Source organism: Cetorhinus maximus, chromosome 1 (assembly GCF_964194155.1).
Source record: "Cetorhinus maximus chromosome 1, sCetMax3.hap1.1, whole genome shotgun sequence".
NCBI classification, from domain to species: Eukaryota; Metazoa; Chordata; class Chondrichthyes; order Lamniformes; family Cetorhinidae; genus Cetorhinus; species Cetorhinus maximus.
This window is the reverse complement of record NC_135879.1, coordinates 66,900,651-66,920,458: the sequence shown is the minus strand read 5'-3', so window position 1 is coordinate 66,920,458 and position 19,808 is coordinate 66,900,651. Positions and strand designations below refer to the sequence as shown.

General features: G+C 40.8%; 2 protein-coding genes across 2 annotated transcripts in view; both read right to left on the bottom strand.

Annotated features, from left to right (window-relative positions):
• The window catches only part of fgb (fibrinogen beta chain), a 285,364-nt gene that overhangs the window by 35,145 nt on the left and 230,411 nt on the right, over positions 1–19,808 (bottom strand). The gene's annotated exons all lie outside the window — the stretch shown is intronic.
• Positions 1–19,808, bottom strand: part of LOC144680621 (uncharacterized) — a 188,906-nt gene that overhangs the window by 94,583 nt on the left and 74,515 nt on the right. Inside the window, exons 7-9 of the mRNA XM_078542247.1 lie at positions 15,891–15,934; positions 5,566–5,643; positions 3,754–3,950 (exon numbers count right to left, since the gene is read on the bottom strand). Of these exons, the coding sequence (XP_078398373.1) occupies positions 3,754–3,950; positions 5,566–5,643; positions 15,891–15,934 (319 nt within the window). The remainder of the gene's footprint in view (positions 1–3,753; positions 3,951–5,565; positions 5,644–15,890; positions 15,935–19,808) is intronic.

The following is a 19,808-nucleotide window of genomic DNA, read 5'->3' as shown; positions in this document are numbered from 1 at the left end:
TCGGCATTACAAGTGTAGAATCACAAGAACACAAGAATTAGAGCAGTAGATGATCATTCAGCCCCTTGAGCCTGCTCTGTCATTTGATAAGATCATGGTTGATCTAATTGTGGCCTCAACTCCACTTTCCTGTCTGCCTCCCATAACCCTTGACCCAATGGGTTAAGATACAATCCTCATAAAATAACCCCTTCAGCCCAGGAATCAGTCAAGTGAACCTTCTCTGAACTGCTTCTAATGCAATTAAATCCCTTCTTAAGTATGAAAGAGAAAACTGTACACAGTACTTCAGATGCTGCATAACTAGGGCCCTAAAGCTGTAGCAACACTTTCCTACTTTTATACCCGATTTCCCTTGCAATAAATGTCAACCTTCCATTTGCCTTCCTAATCACTTGCTGCACCTGCATGCTAACTTTTTGTGATTCATGTACCAGAACACCCAGATCCCTCTGTACCAGGCTCATTATCAGATCACAAAATGAAAATGGATGTGGAATATACTAGTTTTCTATTCTTCATGCCGAAGTGGAAAAGTTCTCATTTTCCCACATTACACGCCATCTGCCAAATTTTTGCCCACACACTTAACTTATCTAAATTCTTTTGTTGACTCTTCATATCCTCTTGACAACTTACCTTCTTGCCTATTTTCATGTCATCAGCAAATGTAATGACCATACATTCATTCTCTTCCTCCAAGTCATCTGTATAGATTGTAAATAGCTGAGGCCCCAGCACTGATCCCTGCGGCAATCCACTAATAACAGTTTGCCAACTCAAAAATGACCCATTTATGCCTACTCTCTGCTTCCTGTTAGCTAAACAATCTTCTGTCCATGCTAATGTGTAACCCCCTACACCAAGAGCTCTTAATTTGTGTCATAACCTTTGATGTGGCACCTTATTGGATGCCTTTTGGAAATCTAGGTGCACCACATCTGTAGGTTCATCTTTATCCACCCTGCTTGTTACTTCCTCAAAGAACTTTAATAAATTAGTCAAACACTATTTCCCTTTCACAAAACCACGTTGACTCTGTCTGAGTGTATTATAATTTTCTAAATGTCCTACTATTACCTCCTTAATCATGGATTCTAGCATTTTCTCTATGACAGATATGAGACTAATTGGCCTATGGTTTCTAGCTTTCTGTCTCCTTCCTTTCTTAAATAGAGATGTCACATTTGCAAGTTTCAAGAATCTAGAGAATTTTGGAACATCGCAACCAATGCATCTACTATCTCTGCAGCCATTTCTTTTAAGATGCTAGGATTAAAGCCATCAGGTCAAGGGGACTTGTCAGCCTTTAGTTCTAATAGTTTCTTGAATATCTTTTCCCTGGTGATTGTGATTAAGTTTCCCTTTTGCCTCTTGATTTTCAGGTATTCTTGGGATGCTTTTTGTGTTTTCTACAGTGAAGATAGACACAAAATATCTGTTCAATGCTTCCGCCATTTCCTTATTTCCCATTATTAATTCCCTAGTCTCACCCTCTAAAGGATCAATACTCACTTAAGTTACTCTTTTCCTTTTGAATACTTGTAGAAACTCTTACTATCTGTTTTTATATTTCTAGCTAGCTTTCTCTCATACTCCAATTTCTCATGCTTTTTTTTAGTCATTCTTTGCTGGTTTCTAAAATCTGTCCAATCTTCCGACCTACTGCTAATCTTCATAGTATTGTCCACTTTTTCTTTCAATTTGATACTATCCTTAACTTCCTCAGTTAGCCACATATGGTGCAGCCTTCTCAGTCTTTCTTTCTCAATGGAATAGATCTTTGCTGAAAGTTATGACATATCTCCTTAAATGTCAGCCACTGTTTCTCGACTGACCTACCTTTTAATTTATTTTCCCCGCTCACTTTAGCCATTTCTGTCCTCATACCCTTGTAATTCCCTTTATTTAAGTTTAAGACACCTGTCATATACCCATACATCTCACTCTCAAACTGAATGTGAAATTCTATCATGTTATGATTACTGTGGCCTAGAGGCTCCTCTATATTGAGATCATTAATTAATCCTGTCTCATTGCACATTACCAGATTTAAAAAAGCTTGCTCCCTGGTTGGCACTAGAATGTATTGCTGTAAGAAATTGCCCCAAATACACTCTCTGAACTCATCTTCCAGGCTACCTTTGCCAATCTGTTTCAGCCAATTAATACAAAGATTAAAATCACCCATGCTAAATGCAGTACCTTTCTTATAAGTCTCCACTATTTCTTCTTGTATACTGTGTCCTACAGTATAGCTACTGTTAGGAGAGCTATAGACTACCCCAACAAGTGACTTCTTACCTTTGCTATTTATTATCTTTACCCAAACTGATTCTACATCTTGATCTAAGCATCCTGTACTCATGTCATCCTTAACTAACAGAAATACCACCACCTTTTCCTAGCTTTCTGTCCTTCCGAAATATCAAATACTCGTGAATATTTAGGTTGCCATCTTGGTCACTTTGCAACCATGTCTCTGAAATGGCTATCAGGTCATACATATCATTCCCTCAGCTGTCAATTATTGGAGATTTAAAAAAAACACATTAACTTTATAATGCCATTTTTCCTCTTCTTCTTAATCCAATCCTTTTTCACTCCCTTCATTTCGCTTTGTGTACCTGATTTGACATTGAATTCACTTTTCTAAACTTACACTTTCTTGCTTAGATTCTGCCATTTGTTTCACAATCCTTCAATTTGATCAGGCATTTCCTTAGCCAGTCGTTTGCTCTGCTCACTCACATCCCAGATGCCCTGCAGAGACACTGCACCATTTGCATCTCGCATTTCCAGTAACTTTCAGTGCAAGATCGCATGGAAAATGAATGGGCAAGAATAAGTCTAATTAATGGCAAGACACCATTTGTTCACTGGCTATTTTGGCCCATTATATGGAAAGCAATCATCCACCATTCTAAGGCCAATACATTAGTTTTTTTCTAATTTCTAACAGCAATGTGGGAGCACCTTCAGCAGTTCATGAAAGTGGCTTACTGCCACTTTATCAAGAACAACTAGGCATGGGAAATAATGCTGACCTTGCCAGCGATATACATATCCCAATAATTATTTTTTTTAAATTCCTGTATTGCTATAATTCCATTACTGATTATTTTTAAAAGGTATCTTTATCAATGTGAGGTACATTAAATGTTGAGAAATAGATAATTTTACCACTCTGGATTGTGAAGTTAGCCATTGCAGAGCAAACTGGAGTCATAAGCTTTCTTTACTCTGCTTCACCAGTATGCCTTAACCCAATGTGCATCTGTACCAGGTTAGGTTTTTCCCATTTAGGAACATGAGTAGGTAATTCCATCCCTTGTGCCTGATCCACTAATCAATTAGATCTTGGCTGAGCTGTACTTCGGTTCCATTTGCCTATCTTAGCTCTATATGCCTTAATACCTTTACTCTACAAAAATGTATCGTTCTCAGTCTTGAAAGCTCTAATTTCCCACAGCCAAAATGTTAATGGTCTTGCAGAGTGACATTTTAGGGTCAATAGCTGCTGGAATTTTTATGCTGCAGAGTTTTGCCCAATTGTAATAAAGCTGAGAATGTCCAAACTAATTTTTCAATTTAAATATATTACAATATAATAAACAATTTCTCCACTATATTTTATGATATTGAGGTCTTTTAATCTGAGCTGCAATGATAAATGAATGTATGTAGATTGCAATACTATCCATTTTGAAGCATAGTTTTGTGAATACAAAAGAGGTGATAGAAATAGCAGACCTGGTATTTCCGACAGGGTAACTTGGGAGAAATCACAGATGACATCAGGCAATTGGTAACGTCGGGGGTTGCCTATTTCATATGCAAGCTGCTCGGCAACAGTACCAAATGATACCAGTCCTCCAGTTTTAGGTGGTTTAGAAAGGACAAAGCTCCCATCAGAGGAACACTCAACCACGGGAAAACCAATGTTATCCCTGGAAATGGATGGGACATGGATTGAAACAGATAAGCAATTTCTATTCAAGAGAACAGTACTATCTAAAAAAAAAGTCATGAAAATGTAACTATACTGGGTGAATCCTGCAATTCAGATTGGAACTTTATAAACTGCTTGCCCCAGAAGATGAGTTTAGGATAGATTATTTTTAAATGACCAGATTAGATCCTGGTAAACTGCTTAGACTGAATGCTCTTCCCTTAAATCCTGGATATTTATGCTTCATTACTATTCTGATTCTACTCTATAATCTTTCTCATTTACTTTCTGGCTTGCGCTCCAGACTGATTTTGAGGTCAAGCTTCACAAGCAGTGCAACTCTTTGGTGCCTCAGACAAGTGGTCACCCTTCAAATTTGAGCCCAGGCAATTAATCTTTGGCATCAGGCAACCTGTGATGCCCTGATGACATGCTCTTGCTCTCAGATGACATCAATGTGCTTGCACTTTGCAGCAGAGTCGCTGGAACACTGGGAGCACTGTAGCACCCCCCACCACTTTCTTATACTGAAAACAGCTTAACTCCGTTAATCTCCTGCCACAACTTCAGCATGAGATCATAAGAACCCCTTGAGAAGAGACCAATTTTAATAGCTTATGGATTTCTCCAGGAGGCCTGCTGATCTTCCAACCCAACAATGCATGTGGAAATTCCACACACAGGACTCAAACGTGGGATCTTCCTGCTCTATGTAGCTCTCAACATTACACCATCTGATGCATTTAACAGTCATCGCTCCCTACAATCCTCAGCAATTTCTGTTTTAAATACTTTACATCTCCAGAGTTCAGAATTCTGCCAGGTCCATAATTATGAATGTTCTCTTGGGACTGCCAGAGGCAGTGAGTCATGTATTTGTGCTTAGGTCAGCAGATAAAGAAGAAGCATTTACCATCACTTCTGCTCATCATAGAGGACTGGATTTCTCTTATGGTTTCCAGTTCATTGTATTCAGGTAGAAATGCTAATTAGCTGTCCTTTACACTCCTGATCTCAACCTATCTTAGAATTAAATAGTCAGTTTTAAATACAACCGTTAACAAAACCTGACATTCCTAAAACCTCCTTGAGATGGAGACTAGTCTACCTACAGTCATCACAGATGCTCTTGCCATTGTCTACAGGCGTGAACACCTTGTACCTTCTTCCCATAAAACAACTTTTAGCCATCAAACCAACCAAGCTTGTTGTTGGGTAAAAGTCAGAACAGCTCACATGACCCCCTTCATTTCTCAATTTTACCCTAAATTAAGAGACAATTCCAAAACGTAACAATCTTATAAACTTCATATTTGTAACATATTTACATACTAAATTAATTTCTAAACTATTAATTAAATCAACAAGTACTACAGTATAAACTTATTTATACAAACTAATTTCAATTATGTTTTGTAAAAATTGAAAGCATTTGTTCAGCTGTGCACTTTACTATCTGATACAAACAAGGCAGTGGATGATAAAATTTTAGCTAAAATTTCAAAATTTAACATGAATATAATTGTGAAGACATTGAGCACACATTAAAATTAAGAAGAAAATGAGTTGCAGAATTTTTTTGAAAGAGAAAAATGTAAAGATTGGTTTAATACCAGTCAGGAACTCGGTGCCAATCTGTAAATATTCCACCTGTACACTGGGCTCCGCACTCAATCAGGTGACCTGCAAGACTAAACACCAAATGAAAAAGTACATTCTGTAAAGCTTAGAAATACACATCTTTGCGAGATAAACAAGATGAAAATGCAAAGTTCAGAACAGTTAGGCCCCCAATGAACTGCAAGGTACAATGGGTTCAAAAACCCCTCTATCGCCTCTGTGAGCTGTGTTGAATCAAACACAAACTGAAAATTTGGAAACCTTCTCCCCCTGCTGGCTGCAAGATGTGTTCCGAAATTAATTTCAGCAGTCTAGCTCTGAGAGCATAATTCAAAATTCCCCTTAAATTAACACAATCTGACAGTCTAATTTAAAGATGTTATTAAGCACGGTTGCTGTGGACAAGGGAAAAAATGGCATAGAAGTTGAATACTCCCCTGGAGTTGCTAATGTACAGTCCAGACAATGTTATTCTGCATTTAGTCTGTACTTATCACAATTGTAAATGCCAACACAAGGGCCCCTATTTACAGGGAAGCAGGGAGGGAGTGCTGTTGGGGAACAATAACCTTAGGTGCGGATGTCCCGCTGAATTTAGCTGCAAGACCTCAATGGCATTTTTTTTCTTTTATTTCCTGCTCAGAAACAGCCAGATTGTCATCCTGGCCTGCCGTCGGGCAGGAATTCCAATGCCAAGAGGCCGCACCTGGGGCCATTTGGGGACGGTGCCCAACAATCCGGCAAGATTGCTTGTTGATGGGAGTTGGATCCTGGCAATCTGGAGTGACCTAGGAATGCCTGTCCATATATCCCTGAAGGTAACTGGACAACTAGATAAGGTGATTAATGAGGAATGATATCAATGAAGAATGCCGAGCAAGTTGTGGTCTGCAGTGCTGCCTGCTCCAGGGAATTAATGTAAGTCTGGAACATGACCGAGCTTCTCCTCCCCACATATCTAATGTCAGGAGGTCATACACCAATATTTCCTAAGATCTGATGAAGTAATGTTATCTTACTCTTGTCTCAAACAGTGTTTAAGGGCGCAGAGATGGATATAATATTTTCATCATGCATGTCTTCTAAAGGATCTATTCAGAAAAGTCTCCTACCAGATGTAAGCAATTAAAGTACCGCTGATTTACATTTACCTCTAAAAATTTCTAGATTAAAAATCATGATGATGTACTCCATATTATAATAATGATTCCAGAGCACTGAAAGATCAGATCTGACTTGAACATTTTATGCCATCTTGAAATTAAGGTAATAAAACCATGGAATTCAGGGAGTTAGCAAGTCTGATTTACACATAATTCCAGTCAGAACATTGCGTAGCTGACCCGTCATTCCCCTTGAAGTGGTACAGTAAGCCACTCAAAATGTCACCAGTACTTGGGAAAGCGGAAGCTGTTTCATTGGGATGAGCTCACTTAAATTGGGCTGGGATCAGCGTTCTGGTGAGTCATCTAATTAGGGCTGTGGACAGGACTTTAAACAAAAAGGGGAGAGGAGGAAGAGGAAGGGAGATTTAAAAATCTAAAGAGAAAAGTCAAGACAATAGAACAGTGTAGCAACTTAGGGAAAGACAAAGGCCCAGACAAAGGGCGGAAATAGGAGTTTGGGAGGGCGACCCCAGAATAAGTGTGGAAGCTGTCGGTGTGGAGGTGGGCTGGACAGAAGGCCTGCTTCTGTGCTCCGGCACTATGTTTAAATTTTTTAAAAGTTTAAAAAAAGCCCTCCAGCCCTCACCCTTTATCTCTGCACATACTCCCTATGCCCCATCCATGCCAACCCATGCCCTCTACCCACCATGGTCCCATGCCAACTTAGTGCCAACTCATGCCAGCTAATTCCTCCTACCCACCACCCTTTGCCCTTACCCCTCCATGCCAATTCACCTAGTATCCCTGGACAGTTCTTTGACAGCTGAACGGTTCTTTGACAGCTTGAGAGTTCTAATGGATTTGTGCGTAAAAAGTGCATAATCATGTTCACTTTTGACAAGGCATGCCTTACCTCTCCCAAAGGGTGTGTTATCTCTCCAAAAAGTGCCCCAGTATCCTATCCAAAGGGGTACCTTACCTCTCCAAAGGGCTACCTGGCTATACAAACAAATCTAATCTGCACACTCAGGGTTTCACACTCCTGGCCTACCAAAATCCCAATTCAGTGGAGGCAGCTGGTGATTTGAATGGCCGGCTGCCTCCACGAATAACACGCACACGAATCTTAGCCCGCCCCTGCAAAAATGGGAAATGTCGGGTTCAGGGGTGGGATTTAGAAATTTTGGCCATTTCCGGCATTTTCACGATGACGCAGAGGCTCTCCGTCATGGTGAAAATCTTGGCCAAAGTGTGGGACAGGAAGGAGAGAGTTTAATGCTTGTAGTATTTAAGCCAATCGGTTCTATGTAAACAATAGTAGTAAAAAATAAAATAAAAGGTTCTTTATCTGAATGTACAAAGTATTCACAATAAGATAGATGAACCAGTGGCACAAATAGAGATAACTGATTTAGATCTAAGCAGCATTACTGAGACATAGTTGTGAGGTAACCAAACTTGGGAAATAAATAGTCTGGGGTGTACAATATTTCAAAAAGAGAGGCAGAATGGAAAAGGAGTTGTAGCTCTGATAGTAAAAGATGACATAGGACAGAAGTGAGAAAGGATCTTGGTTAGGTCAGGAAGTAGAATCAGTAAGGTTGGAGATTAGGAATATCAAGAGTCAGCAAACGCTGGTGGAAGAAGTTTATAGCCCCTGAATAGGAGTTACACCGTTGGACAGAGCATTAAGCAAGAAATAATTGGAGCTTGTCATAAAGGTAATATAATAATTGTAGCGGATTTTAATCTTCATACAGACTAGACCAATCAAGTTGGCAAAGATGGTCAGGAAGATAAATTTGTAGAATGCTTTTGTGACAGTTTCCTCAAACAATATGTTGTGGAACCAACAAGAGATAAAACTATTTTAGATCTAGCATTGTGCAATGAGGCAAGGTTAATTAGTAGTCTCAGTAAAAGATCCACTGGGAAAAAGTGATTGTCGTATAATTGAATTCCATATAAAGTTTGAAGGTGACACTCTAGTCCCAAACAAGAACCTCAAACTTAAACAAAGCCAACTGCATAGGTATGAAGGGAATGCAGACTCAGGTCGATTGGGTAAATGGACTAAAAGGTATGGCAATAAATAAACAGTGGGAAACATTTAAAGAAACAATTCAAAGGGCAGAATTTAGACCATGTCAGGTGGGCTCGGCGGGGGCGGTCGGGAAGCCAACCACTGCCCGCGATTGAGGCCGGAAGGTGATTTCACAGTGCTGCCTGTGCGGGCAGGGGAGGGAGGGCAAGCAGGCGTGTGCGAACTTCGCGCATTCGCGCGAGTGTGCGCTTGAAAATCTCCCTGAAGCACAGAGCTGCCTCAGGGAGATGAAGCGTTATTAAAAATAAAAATAGAGATTTGAAAAATCTAATAAAACATGTCCCCTCATGCGACTCTGTCACATGAGCAGGGACATGTTATTAATTCAATTTTAAAACTTTTATTTTATTTTTATTTGTCTCATTCAGCCTGTTCAACCATAAGGTTTGATGGACAGCGAAAAATTTAACTTAATTGATTCTTTAATGACCTTAACAGGCTTTTTTATTGTTGGTGGACACGCTGCCGACTCTGGCGCGCCTGCTGACTGAACTATCATGCCACTGCACACTGACGTCGGGACGCTCAGCCAATGTCAACGTGTGTCACTTAACACTCGAGCGGAGTGAACGCGCACCCGCACGCCAAGCTAAAAATTTTGCGCAAAGGGTTCAACAAAAATACATTCCATTAAAAAACAAAAGCTCAGAAAGAAAGATCCATCATGGCTTACGGATAGTATTAGATTAAAAGAAGAGGCCTATAATGTTTCGAAGAATAGTAGTAAGCCTGAGGACCGGGGGTGTTTTAAAAACCAGCAAAGGGCCACCAAAAAGTTGATTAAAAAAGGAAAAAGTAGAATGTGAGAGCAAACTAGCTGGGAATATAAAAACAGATTGTAAGAGCTTTTGCAAGTATATAAAAAGAAGGAAAGTAGCTAAAGTAAACATTGGTTTCTTGGAGGCAGAGACTGCAGAAGCTATCATGGGGCATGTGGAAATAACAGAGACATTGGACAAATATTGTGTGTCGCTCTTCACAGTAGAACACACAAACTATATAGTGGAAATAGACGGTGACCAAGGGGCTAATAAGAGTGAGGAATGTGTGATATTTAATATCAGCAGAGAAAAAGTATTGGAGAAAGTTGAGGGCCTAAAATCCAACAAATCCCAGGACCTGATGGCCTACATCCTAGGGTTCTAAGTGAGGTATCTTCAGGGATATTGGATGCAGTGGCTATGATTTTCCAAATTCCACAGATTCTAAAATGGTCCCAGCAGATTAGAAGTTAGCAAATGTAACACCGCCATTCAAGAAAGGAGGGAAAGAGCAAATACGGACTACAAGCCAATTAGCACGGCATCAGTCATCAGGAAAATTCTGCAATCTATTAGTAAGGAAGTCTTAACAATGCACTTAGAAAATCATAGGGCAGGATTTTCGGGTTGTCAGACGGGCACAGCGGGTGGGCAGGGAGCAGCCAGGAAATGGTCCACTGTCCACGATCAGACCCTGACCGTGATTTCATGCTGGCTGGTCAATTAATGGCCAGCCAGAGTGAAACATGCGCTGAGAACCTCAGCGCTGCCAGGGTGGGGGTGGGAGGAGGGCGAGCACAAAAGTCTGCGCTTACGTGGGGGAGCGTGCACTGAAAGCTCCCTGAAGGCAGGGAGCTGCCTCAGAGAGCTAAACAATTTTAAAATCAAAAAGAAAGATTTTTAAAATCCGAAAAAAACATCCCGACGTGGGACTCACTCACAATGGCATCAGCAGAATAAAAATTCTGCCCAAAAATTTATATATTTTTTTATTTAATTGTGGAAGCCTCCCGTGGATGAGGTTTGCTAAAAAATCAAAAGGCCGTCTGGCCGATTCACCCACCCGCCAACTGTAAGGTTGGACGGGTAGCAAAAAATAGGTCTAAATTAATTGATGAAGGGTCTTAATAGGCCTCTTAATTGTCAGCAAGTGAGCTGCCAACTCTCGCACGCAGCCACTCACCGAAATATCGCACGAGTGCACGATGATGTCAGGACGCTCGCCCAACGTCATTGTGCACTATTTTACGCCTGATCGGGATGGCGTGCCTGCCCGCGGGACGTAAATCCCTGCCCATAGTATGATAGACAAAGTCATCATGGCTTTACAAAATCATGTTTGACAAATTTATTAGAGTTTTTTGAGGATGTAACTATTAAGAGTCAGAGAGTAAAAAGGAACCAGTAAATGTAGCACACTTGGGTTTCCAAAAGACATTCAATAAGGTGCTACACAAAAGGATAATACACAACTGAAAGGGCTCATGGAGTTGGTGATCATATATTAGCACGGATAGAGGATTGGTTAACAGACGGGAAGCAAGAAGTAGGGAAAAACGGGGCCAACTTGAAAATGCCCTGTTTTTCCCTCCTGTCTGTTAACCAAACCTCTCGCCAGGATAATGTTTGATCTCCAACTCCATGAGACCTTTAAATTGTGTATTAACCTTTTGTGGGAATATAAGCTGGAGGAGGTCATAAAGAGGCCTCAGAGAGATATAGACATGTTAAATGAGTAGGCAACAAGGTGGCAGATGGAATATAATGTGGGGAAATGTAGGGTTATTCCACTTTGATAGTAAGAACAGGAAAGTACAATATATTTTAAAAAGCGTGAAATTTGTGAACGTTGATATTCAGAGATTCAGGGTGTACTCATACAAGGAACGCAAGGTCAGTATGCAGGTACAGCAAGCAATTAGGAAGGTAAATTGTATGTTGGCTTTTATTGCAAGGAGAGTGGAGTACAAGAATAAGGAAGCCCTGTTACAATTGTACAGGGCTTTGGTGAGAGTACGCCTGGCGTACTGTGAGCAGTTTTGGTCTCTATATTTAAGGAAGGATATACTTGCATTGGGTGCAGTAAAGCGAAGGTCCACTAGATTGATTCCTGGGATGTGAGGGTTGCTCTAAGATAAGAAGCTGTGTAAACTGGGCCTATACTCTCTGAAGTTTAAAAGAATGAGAGATGACCTCATTGAAACATACAAGATTCTGAGGGAAGGGGCTTGACAGGGTAGACACCTGGCTGTTTTATCTGGCTAGAAAGTCGAGAACATGGGGACACAGTCTCAGGATAAGCGGCTAATCATTTAAGACTGAGAATGAGGAGAAATTTCTTCACTTGGAGGGTTGCGAATCTTTGGAATTCTCCCCTCCACAGGGTCGTGGATGTTCTATTGCTAAATAGATTTAAGGCTGAGATAGACAGTTTTTTGGTCTCTCACAGAATCAAGCAATAGAGGGAGTGGGTAGGAAAGTGTAGTTGAGGCCAAGGATGAGCCACGATCATACTGAATGGTAGAACAGGCTCATGGAGCCAGATGGTCTACTCTTGCTCCTATTTCTATGTTCTTATGTTCCTTTCCTATGAAAGCAAGAATTCAGCCCATCTCCCATTTTAGGGCAATTAGGGACAGGCTAAAATTGTGATCTTGCCAGTGTTGCTAAAATCCCAAAAAAATGAAGGAGAAAAAAATACTCAGTCCTGCCATTATTACAATTTTAAACTGGTGCAATACTGCAAGTGTAAGCTGTAAAGGTCAGCGACAAGAATACTTTAATCTATTCTTGCTGCTGAAACTTACAGCTTACACTTGCAGCTCTGAAGAAAAATACGGACTCGAAACGTTAACTCTGTTTCTCCCTCCACAGGTGCTACCAGACCTGCTGAGTTTTCCCAGAATTTTCTGTTTTTATTTCGGATTTCCAGCATCCGCAGTGTCCATTTTAAAAAGAAATTTGAATTTAATAAGAATGTACTTAACCAATCTGGTGAAGCTCAGTGTCACACAATTCAGTTTTCACAAGCATAGCTAATTTCTTTTTGTATGGTCTTACACTGGAAACTAAAGACTGTTTAATAGGTGTATTCAATTTCAAATTATTAATTTATTTGTAAAAAAAAAACAAATATTGCTGAAAAGAGAGAAATGTTGCCAAAGCTTTTCATCTTGCATGCATCAGAACAAACTCAAGAATGCCAAATTTCAAATAATCACAACAATTTTTACTACTTGAGAAAAGGGTGTTGATTGGTTGGCAAGTCGACTCTGATTGGCTGAGGCATTGCCATGTAGAAAGCAACAGGGAACCATAGGCCTCCAAGGTCCCGCATTCTTCAAAAAAGGTGCAAGGCTTTTGTTTGCAGAGAACAGGTCCCTGAGTATGAATGTATCTCACTTCTAGCAAGTGTAATGAGCCACTTTATAAGCTTGACTGATTATCTTAATTGGTTGTTCGATAGTTTATTTGTTACAGCAAAAGTCTTAAAATATGAATTCTTGTCCCTTGGTTTATTTCTGTCAGTCACTGGGAAATTTATCTTTTTTTAAAATTATCGCTCTTTACAGGGATCTTAAGGTAACTTATGTCCTCAACTATATTCTGAAGTATATCTCATGTACTGTCCACCCTGGTGACACAGCTTGTACAATAAACTTGTTTTGATGTTCTACAATGGAGAAACAACATATCGGAGGACCTGTAACTTTAATGTGATGGCGTTGACTTTAAAGGAAAGTTGGGCGGGATGTACAGTAGGCAGCTGATCCAATATTGCCTGTTCTATGCTATCGCTGAAAGTTGAAAATTGCCTCCATTGTGCATGAAATAAAAGGTTTATGCCCATTATATTGTCCACAAATCTATGTTCCTATTCTGCACCAGGTCACTATGGGTGATGATGTTCTGAGCAGAGGTCAGACAGTTCCACAAAAGGAACAGAGGAAACTTGTTGGTAACATAATCCTGGGTTATACCCATGCACAGTTTAGTGGCTGTTTTCAGAAAATTGCAATGAATAATTAACAGATGCATTCCCTACAATAGTGAGAAGGAAAAATATCCCTCAGAATAAGGAATCTCACCCTCAACCATTTAAGTTAGAGTAATAATGGGAAGGAAAAAAAATTGGGGGTAGGGTGGAAAAGTGAGCGACACACCCCCAGAAAGACATGCAAGTACTACTGTTGGCCTCTTCACATTCATACTGTTTCTTTTAAAAAAAAGATCTTCAAGCTACATTTTATAGTTTTCTTTCTTTGATAAGGCGTAAAGGGAGAAATCCTTTAATTAAAGTTTTAAAGACTTTAATTAAAACAAGTGTAGTTTGTTAAGATTTCTGGATGGCAGTACTGCAGAATGGACCAGTCTCAAGTAGGAAGCATAAGTGTACTTAAAGCATAAAGCTCTGTAAACTTTGAGCATACGACCTCATATTTGCACCATCACTAAGACTACCTTTTTCCACCTCTGTAACATAGCCCAACTTGGCTCCTGTCTCAGCTCATCTGCTGCTGAAACTTCATTCATGACTTCGTTATGTCTAGACTCGACGATTCCAACGCACTCCTGGCTGGTCTCCCAGTTTCTACCCTCCATAAACTTGGGCTAGAATATTGCCGTCAGTGTGCAGGGTTGGACCCAACGGGCGAGATGAGATTTCCTGAAGGTTTATTAAAATAATTAAATAAAATATGCGAAGTGCACAAACATGTCCCAGCTCATGACACTGTCACATGAGGGGACGTTTAAATAATTTTTTAGATAATTTATTCAAAACTTTCATTACCAATTTAATCTCCCTGAGACAGCTCCTTGCCTCAGGGAGATTGCTGCATTCTTTTGCGTGCATGCGTGAAAGAGCACAGGCCCTGGCTCTCCCTCCTCCCCCTGCCCGCACAGGTAGCGTATTAGCCGCATATTATGCTGGGCGGGCCTTAATTGGCTGGTCCATGTAAAATGGCAGCATGCAGCCGATCGCGGGTGATGATCAGCTCCGCACCCGCCCCTGCCCACTCCTGCCCAGCCCACCCGACATAGGTAAGATGCAGCCTTTGAAGTCATCAAACACTCTGCTGCCCATTTCTTAACTTACAGAAAGTCCTGTTTCTCTAACACCTCTATGCTCTTCCTGGTCAAGCATAATGGCTTAATTTTAAAATTCTTATCCTTGTTTTCCAATCCCACCATGGCCTCGCCCCTCCCTAACTATGTAATTTCCTCCAGCTCCACAACCTCCATGATATCTGCCTTCCTCTAATTCTGGCCTCTTGTGCAGCCTCAATTTTAATTGCTCCAGCCATTGGTGGCTGTGCCTTCAGCTGCCTAGGCCCCAAGCTCTAAAATTCTCTCCCTTCACCTCTCCGCCTCTCTACCTCACTTTCCTCCTTTAAGACAGTCTTTAAAACCTACTTCTTTGACCAAGCTTTTGGTCATCTGACCCAATATCTCCTTATGTGGCTCAGTGTCATACTTTGTTTTATAATGCTCCTGTGAAGTGCCTTGGGATGCTTCGTTATGTTAAAGGTGCCATATAAGTATAAGTTGTTGCTGATGTCTTACTTATTAATTGCAGTAGTTCTAGTCTATGGAAAATAAATGATGCGATATTATCACTACCTGTAGGATCAAATTATATCTGTTGTTACTTCCATTAACAACAGCATACAGACAGAATGTTTTATTAACTAATTCTGATGCCTATTTCCTATCTATTTTGATCATAAGTTAGATGTTTAATGCTCAGTTATCCAGTGATCTGGAATTACAAAGTTTAGACATCAAGTGATATAACTAAATGACACTAGATTAGTTCCAAGATAACACTTTCATGTAAATAGGTCCTATTATTCAAAGAAAATCCTGCCTTGGCCAATGTGTGCTTTATCATTTTCCATACTGCTTAACCTTTAGGAATCTCTAAAGAGGTGTGTGGAATCAGTAACAACAACACTAAATTTTGGGGCAGTACTGTACCACTGACGCATCCGCTGGGGCCTGTGATAGCTGGTTAAACAGTCATTGAAGAATGAAAGGTTGGCGAAAAATAAACTTTTATCTTCAGATATGCGTTGCATTTGAACCCACATCTGAGAGAGGTCAATAACATTCTTACCAACAATGTCATGTAATCACATTAAAAGGCCCTAATATGCAAGTTATTTCAACTAAAAGTTGAACAAAATGTAAACACATTTTTAAAAAGGAATAATTTCCCAAGCGAGGAGCTTTTAAACAACAGGAAGGCAGTAATGATGCCCATAAGAAAAGATAACTTTTTAAAGGACATGAAGACATGTATGTAATTCATAGATGGAAAAGACACAGCACAGAAAATGCTTTACCTTCCAGCAGCCAACAGGTCAAAATCATTTTGTTTCCAGCCAAACTGCAATAAAACATAGACTCAGGATGTTACCATGACTAATTAAATTGGAAACAAAATGAAAAGAGAAAAGATAATAGATGGGAATGCAAGAAAACTTGTTGACCCAGTTATACAGCACACTACAGTGAACAAGACCCAAAAATAAAATACCACATGATAAGCTATATGAAGCCTTAAGATAATAACATTCAACTTTTAAAAATAGGATAACAGAGGGACACAAAAACGTACATCTGGAGCTAAGCATGTGTTGCACAGCAATTGGCTCCAACTCATGATAACAAAATGTTTACAATTTTTATCTTGTATTTCTCACCCAAGGGGTCAAACAGGATATTTTGGTAACACAACTTCGCCTGGATGGGCATTATGTAGCTTCAAAAAATATGAAAGCTATCAAGATTTCTTTCCATTTAGCAGATACAAAAAATAAAGTACTGAAAATCTGAAATAAAAACCAAAACTGCTGGAAAATGACTAGTCAATCCATGTCACAATGAGAACAGCTTTGTGACTTTTCACTAAAATTCTATATGAAGGGTCACTCCCAAAATAATAGTCTCTTTTTCAGGTGCTGATTGGATTGCATTTTGTCTTTATTGTCTTCCATTTATTTCTTCATTCATTAAAATTTGCCAGCAAAATTATGGACAGAATTTTACCCTTAGTGTGTGGGCGGCACCCAACACGCCCAGGCTTGAAATAATGTACATTGACGTCAGACGAGCATCCCGACGTCAACGCGCACTCTCACGATAGTTAGGTTGGCGGACACGTACCGGAGCTGGCAGTACGCCCGCCAACAATTAAGAGGCCTATTAAGGCCATTAAGTTAACAAATGTCCTGAACTTTTCGCTGCTCGTTCAACCTAACAGTTGACAGGCAAGCGAAAAGGCCAAGCAGCCTTTTCATTTTTTAGGAAATCTTGTCCACGGGCGGGATTAGGTTTTCTAAAGCAAATAAAAATAAAATAAAAATTTAACACTTGAATTAAAAACATGTCCCTGCTCATGTGACAAAGTCACATGAGGGGACATGTTTATGACATTTTTATTTTGCGCATTAGATTTTTTAAACAGCGCTTTATCTCCCTGAGGCAGCTCCGGGCCTCAGGGAGATTGACACACTTTTTCGGACACTTGTGCAAAGTTGGCGCTAGGCCCAGTCGCCCTACTCCCCACCCCCACCCGCTCGCCCTACTGCCCGCCCCCCCCCAACCTGCTCGCCCTACTCCCTACCCCCAGCCGCTCGCCCTACTCCCCCCCCCCACCCACTCGCCCTACTCTCCCCCCCCAACCTGCTCGCCCTACTCCCACCCTCCACCCCTGCTCTCCCTACTCCCACCCCCACCACCCCGCCCGCTCACATTCCACGCTGGGCGGGCCTTAATTAGCCACCCGCATAAAATCACGGTGCGGTGCCGATCGCGGTCGGCAGTCAGCTTCCTGACCGCCCCCCACCCCGTCCCCACCGAGCACCCGACCAAGGGCAAAATTCTGCCCTATATTCACAGGATGGTATTTTAAAAAAATTGTCACCACACCTGGGGAAAAAAAAGATAGTCACCAACCTCACCTAATAAGAGGACACCGCAATAATGTTAAGAATAGAATTCTGTCACAGAATACATCAGGGAACCTTAAACTTCAGTGTGGGTGTAAAACTGGGAGTATCAGATGAAAGTCAATGGAGATGAAAATTAGGCAGAGTATATAATGGGTGGCCAATCAAATAACTACCAGTTTTATGACCCTGAAGCCTAAAGGTACTTTCATCATAATTGCTGTGCTGAAGAGCTCTTGCATTAACACTTTCCCATGTTTATCACCAGTTATATATTATTTCTTACTATTACATATACAGGTACAGTGTCTCAGAGACAGCAAAAGTCGGACTGGGTCTGTGGCGGATTTTGGAACTTGCTCATTTTTAGGTTGTGCAGAGCCATGTCAGGTGGGGTCAAGGAGCGCAGAAAATGACTGGAGCAAGAAGCCGATAACTAGTCCAGCGAGCCACCAAGCTAGTGCAGCACCTATCTGAACAAGCCAGTAAGTTATTTTACTCACTTGATAAAAATTAAAATTCATGTACGGCAGTTTATAAAAATGTCCAGTTTTTGGACATCTCCGGTTTTTGGGTGTCACTTATCATTACATTGCAACTCACCTGTGATCAATCTATATTTGTCAGAAGTGGGATCAAATATTTTATTATGTTGGGTAGAGAACTACACTTAACAAGTCATTGAATGAATTGGGTCTTGATAGCTGGTTATTGACTTGCAATATTAAATCATGCATATATTCTTGCATTACTGTTGTCTGTGTTAAGAGTGCAGTTGAATAAAAATTCAACATACACAACAAAAGCTTCAAAATGATGCTTGCGTGGCTTCAAAAGTACATCCACCACAAAAAACTTGCAATTATATTGTGCAGCCATTTTATCATTATTTTTGCCTAAAATCGAGAGTGCGCTCTCTCATGCATGTTCACGAAAGAGCACACTCATCTCCCTGAGGCTAAGTGCTGCCTCAGGGAGATCGCTTCTACTTTCAAAAATATTAAAAATAGAAAAGAAATTCCCTTACATGTCTCCTCATGTGATAATGTGACAAAAAACTTCCCTTACATGTTCATAATTTCCAAAAAAGCTTTATTAAAATTTTTAAAACCTTACATGAAACCTCATCCTGCCTGTGGATGAGGTTTCATGTTTTTTCTACTTCCTGCCAGGGATCCTGGCCTGCTCGCCAACCTTAAGGTTGGACAGGCAGGTCCACTAATTACTTTAATTGATCTGTCAATGGCCTCAATTGGCCATTGACAGGTCGGCGGGTGCACAGCTGATTTTGCTGCGCCCCCGCCTTCCTGAAAATTTAAATGGGGCGCGGTGACGTCAGGAGTTCCACCCGACGTCACTGTGCATCATTTTATGCGTCGGCGAGCGGGTTGTGGCCCCCCAGGTGGACAAGTTGGCGTAGACCATTTTGGTTTATGTGTCAATGTTGCAATCTGGGCATTTATTAAATGAACAACTGGGGGGCTGGAAATTTCTATTTGTAATGCATTTTGCATTAAGTTGAATAGATGAAAATCAAAGAAATTTGTTCTTTGGTGTAAAAATATGCAAAGGTGAGAACATTTTTAAAAACAGAATAATTTGAACACTACAACATAAGAAACAGCAATGTCAATTGGTTTTGAGTGCCAAAAGTTGATATGGGGCAGAATTTTTTCCTTGGTGGGGGTGCCCAGCGGGAAGCCAACCACTGCCCGCGATCAGCACCGCACTGCAATTTTACACGGGTGGGCCAATTAAGGCCCGCCCAGCATGGAACGCGAGCCGCAGCGCTCAGTGCTGCCTGTGCGGCTGGGGAGAGGAGTGCGAGTGGGCCTAACATGAACTTCACGCACGCGCGCAAAAGAGCGCTTCAATCTCCCTGAGGCACGGAGCTGCCTCAGGGAGATGAAAAACTAATGAACAAAATAAAGATGTCATAAAATATGTCCCCTCATGTGACTCTGTCACATGAGTAGGGACATGTTTTAAATTCAAGTGTTAAAATATTAATTTTATTTTTATTTGCTTTAGGAAACATCACTCCCGTGGATGAGGTTTCCTAAAAAATGCAAGGGCTGCTTGGCCCTTTCGCCTGCCCGTCAACCGTTAGGTTGAACGGGCAGTGAAAAATTCAAGACAATTGTTAACTTAATGGCTGACCTAACTATCGCGAGAGTACGCGTTGATGGCAACATGCTTTATTTCACACTCGGGCATGTTGGCCTGCACGCCAAGCGAAAACTCCTGCCCGTGGAGTCTCAACTCAATGTCATTTTATTAAAAAACTGTTTTGGTGAATAATGTAGGGGT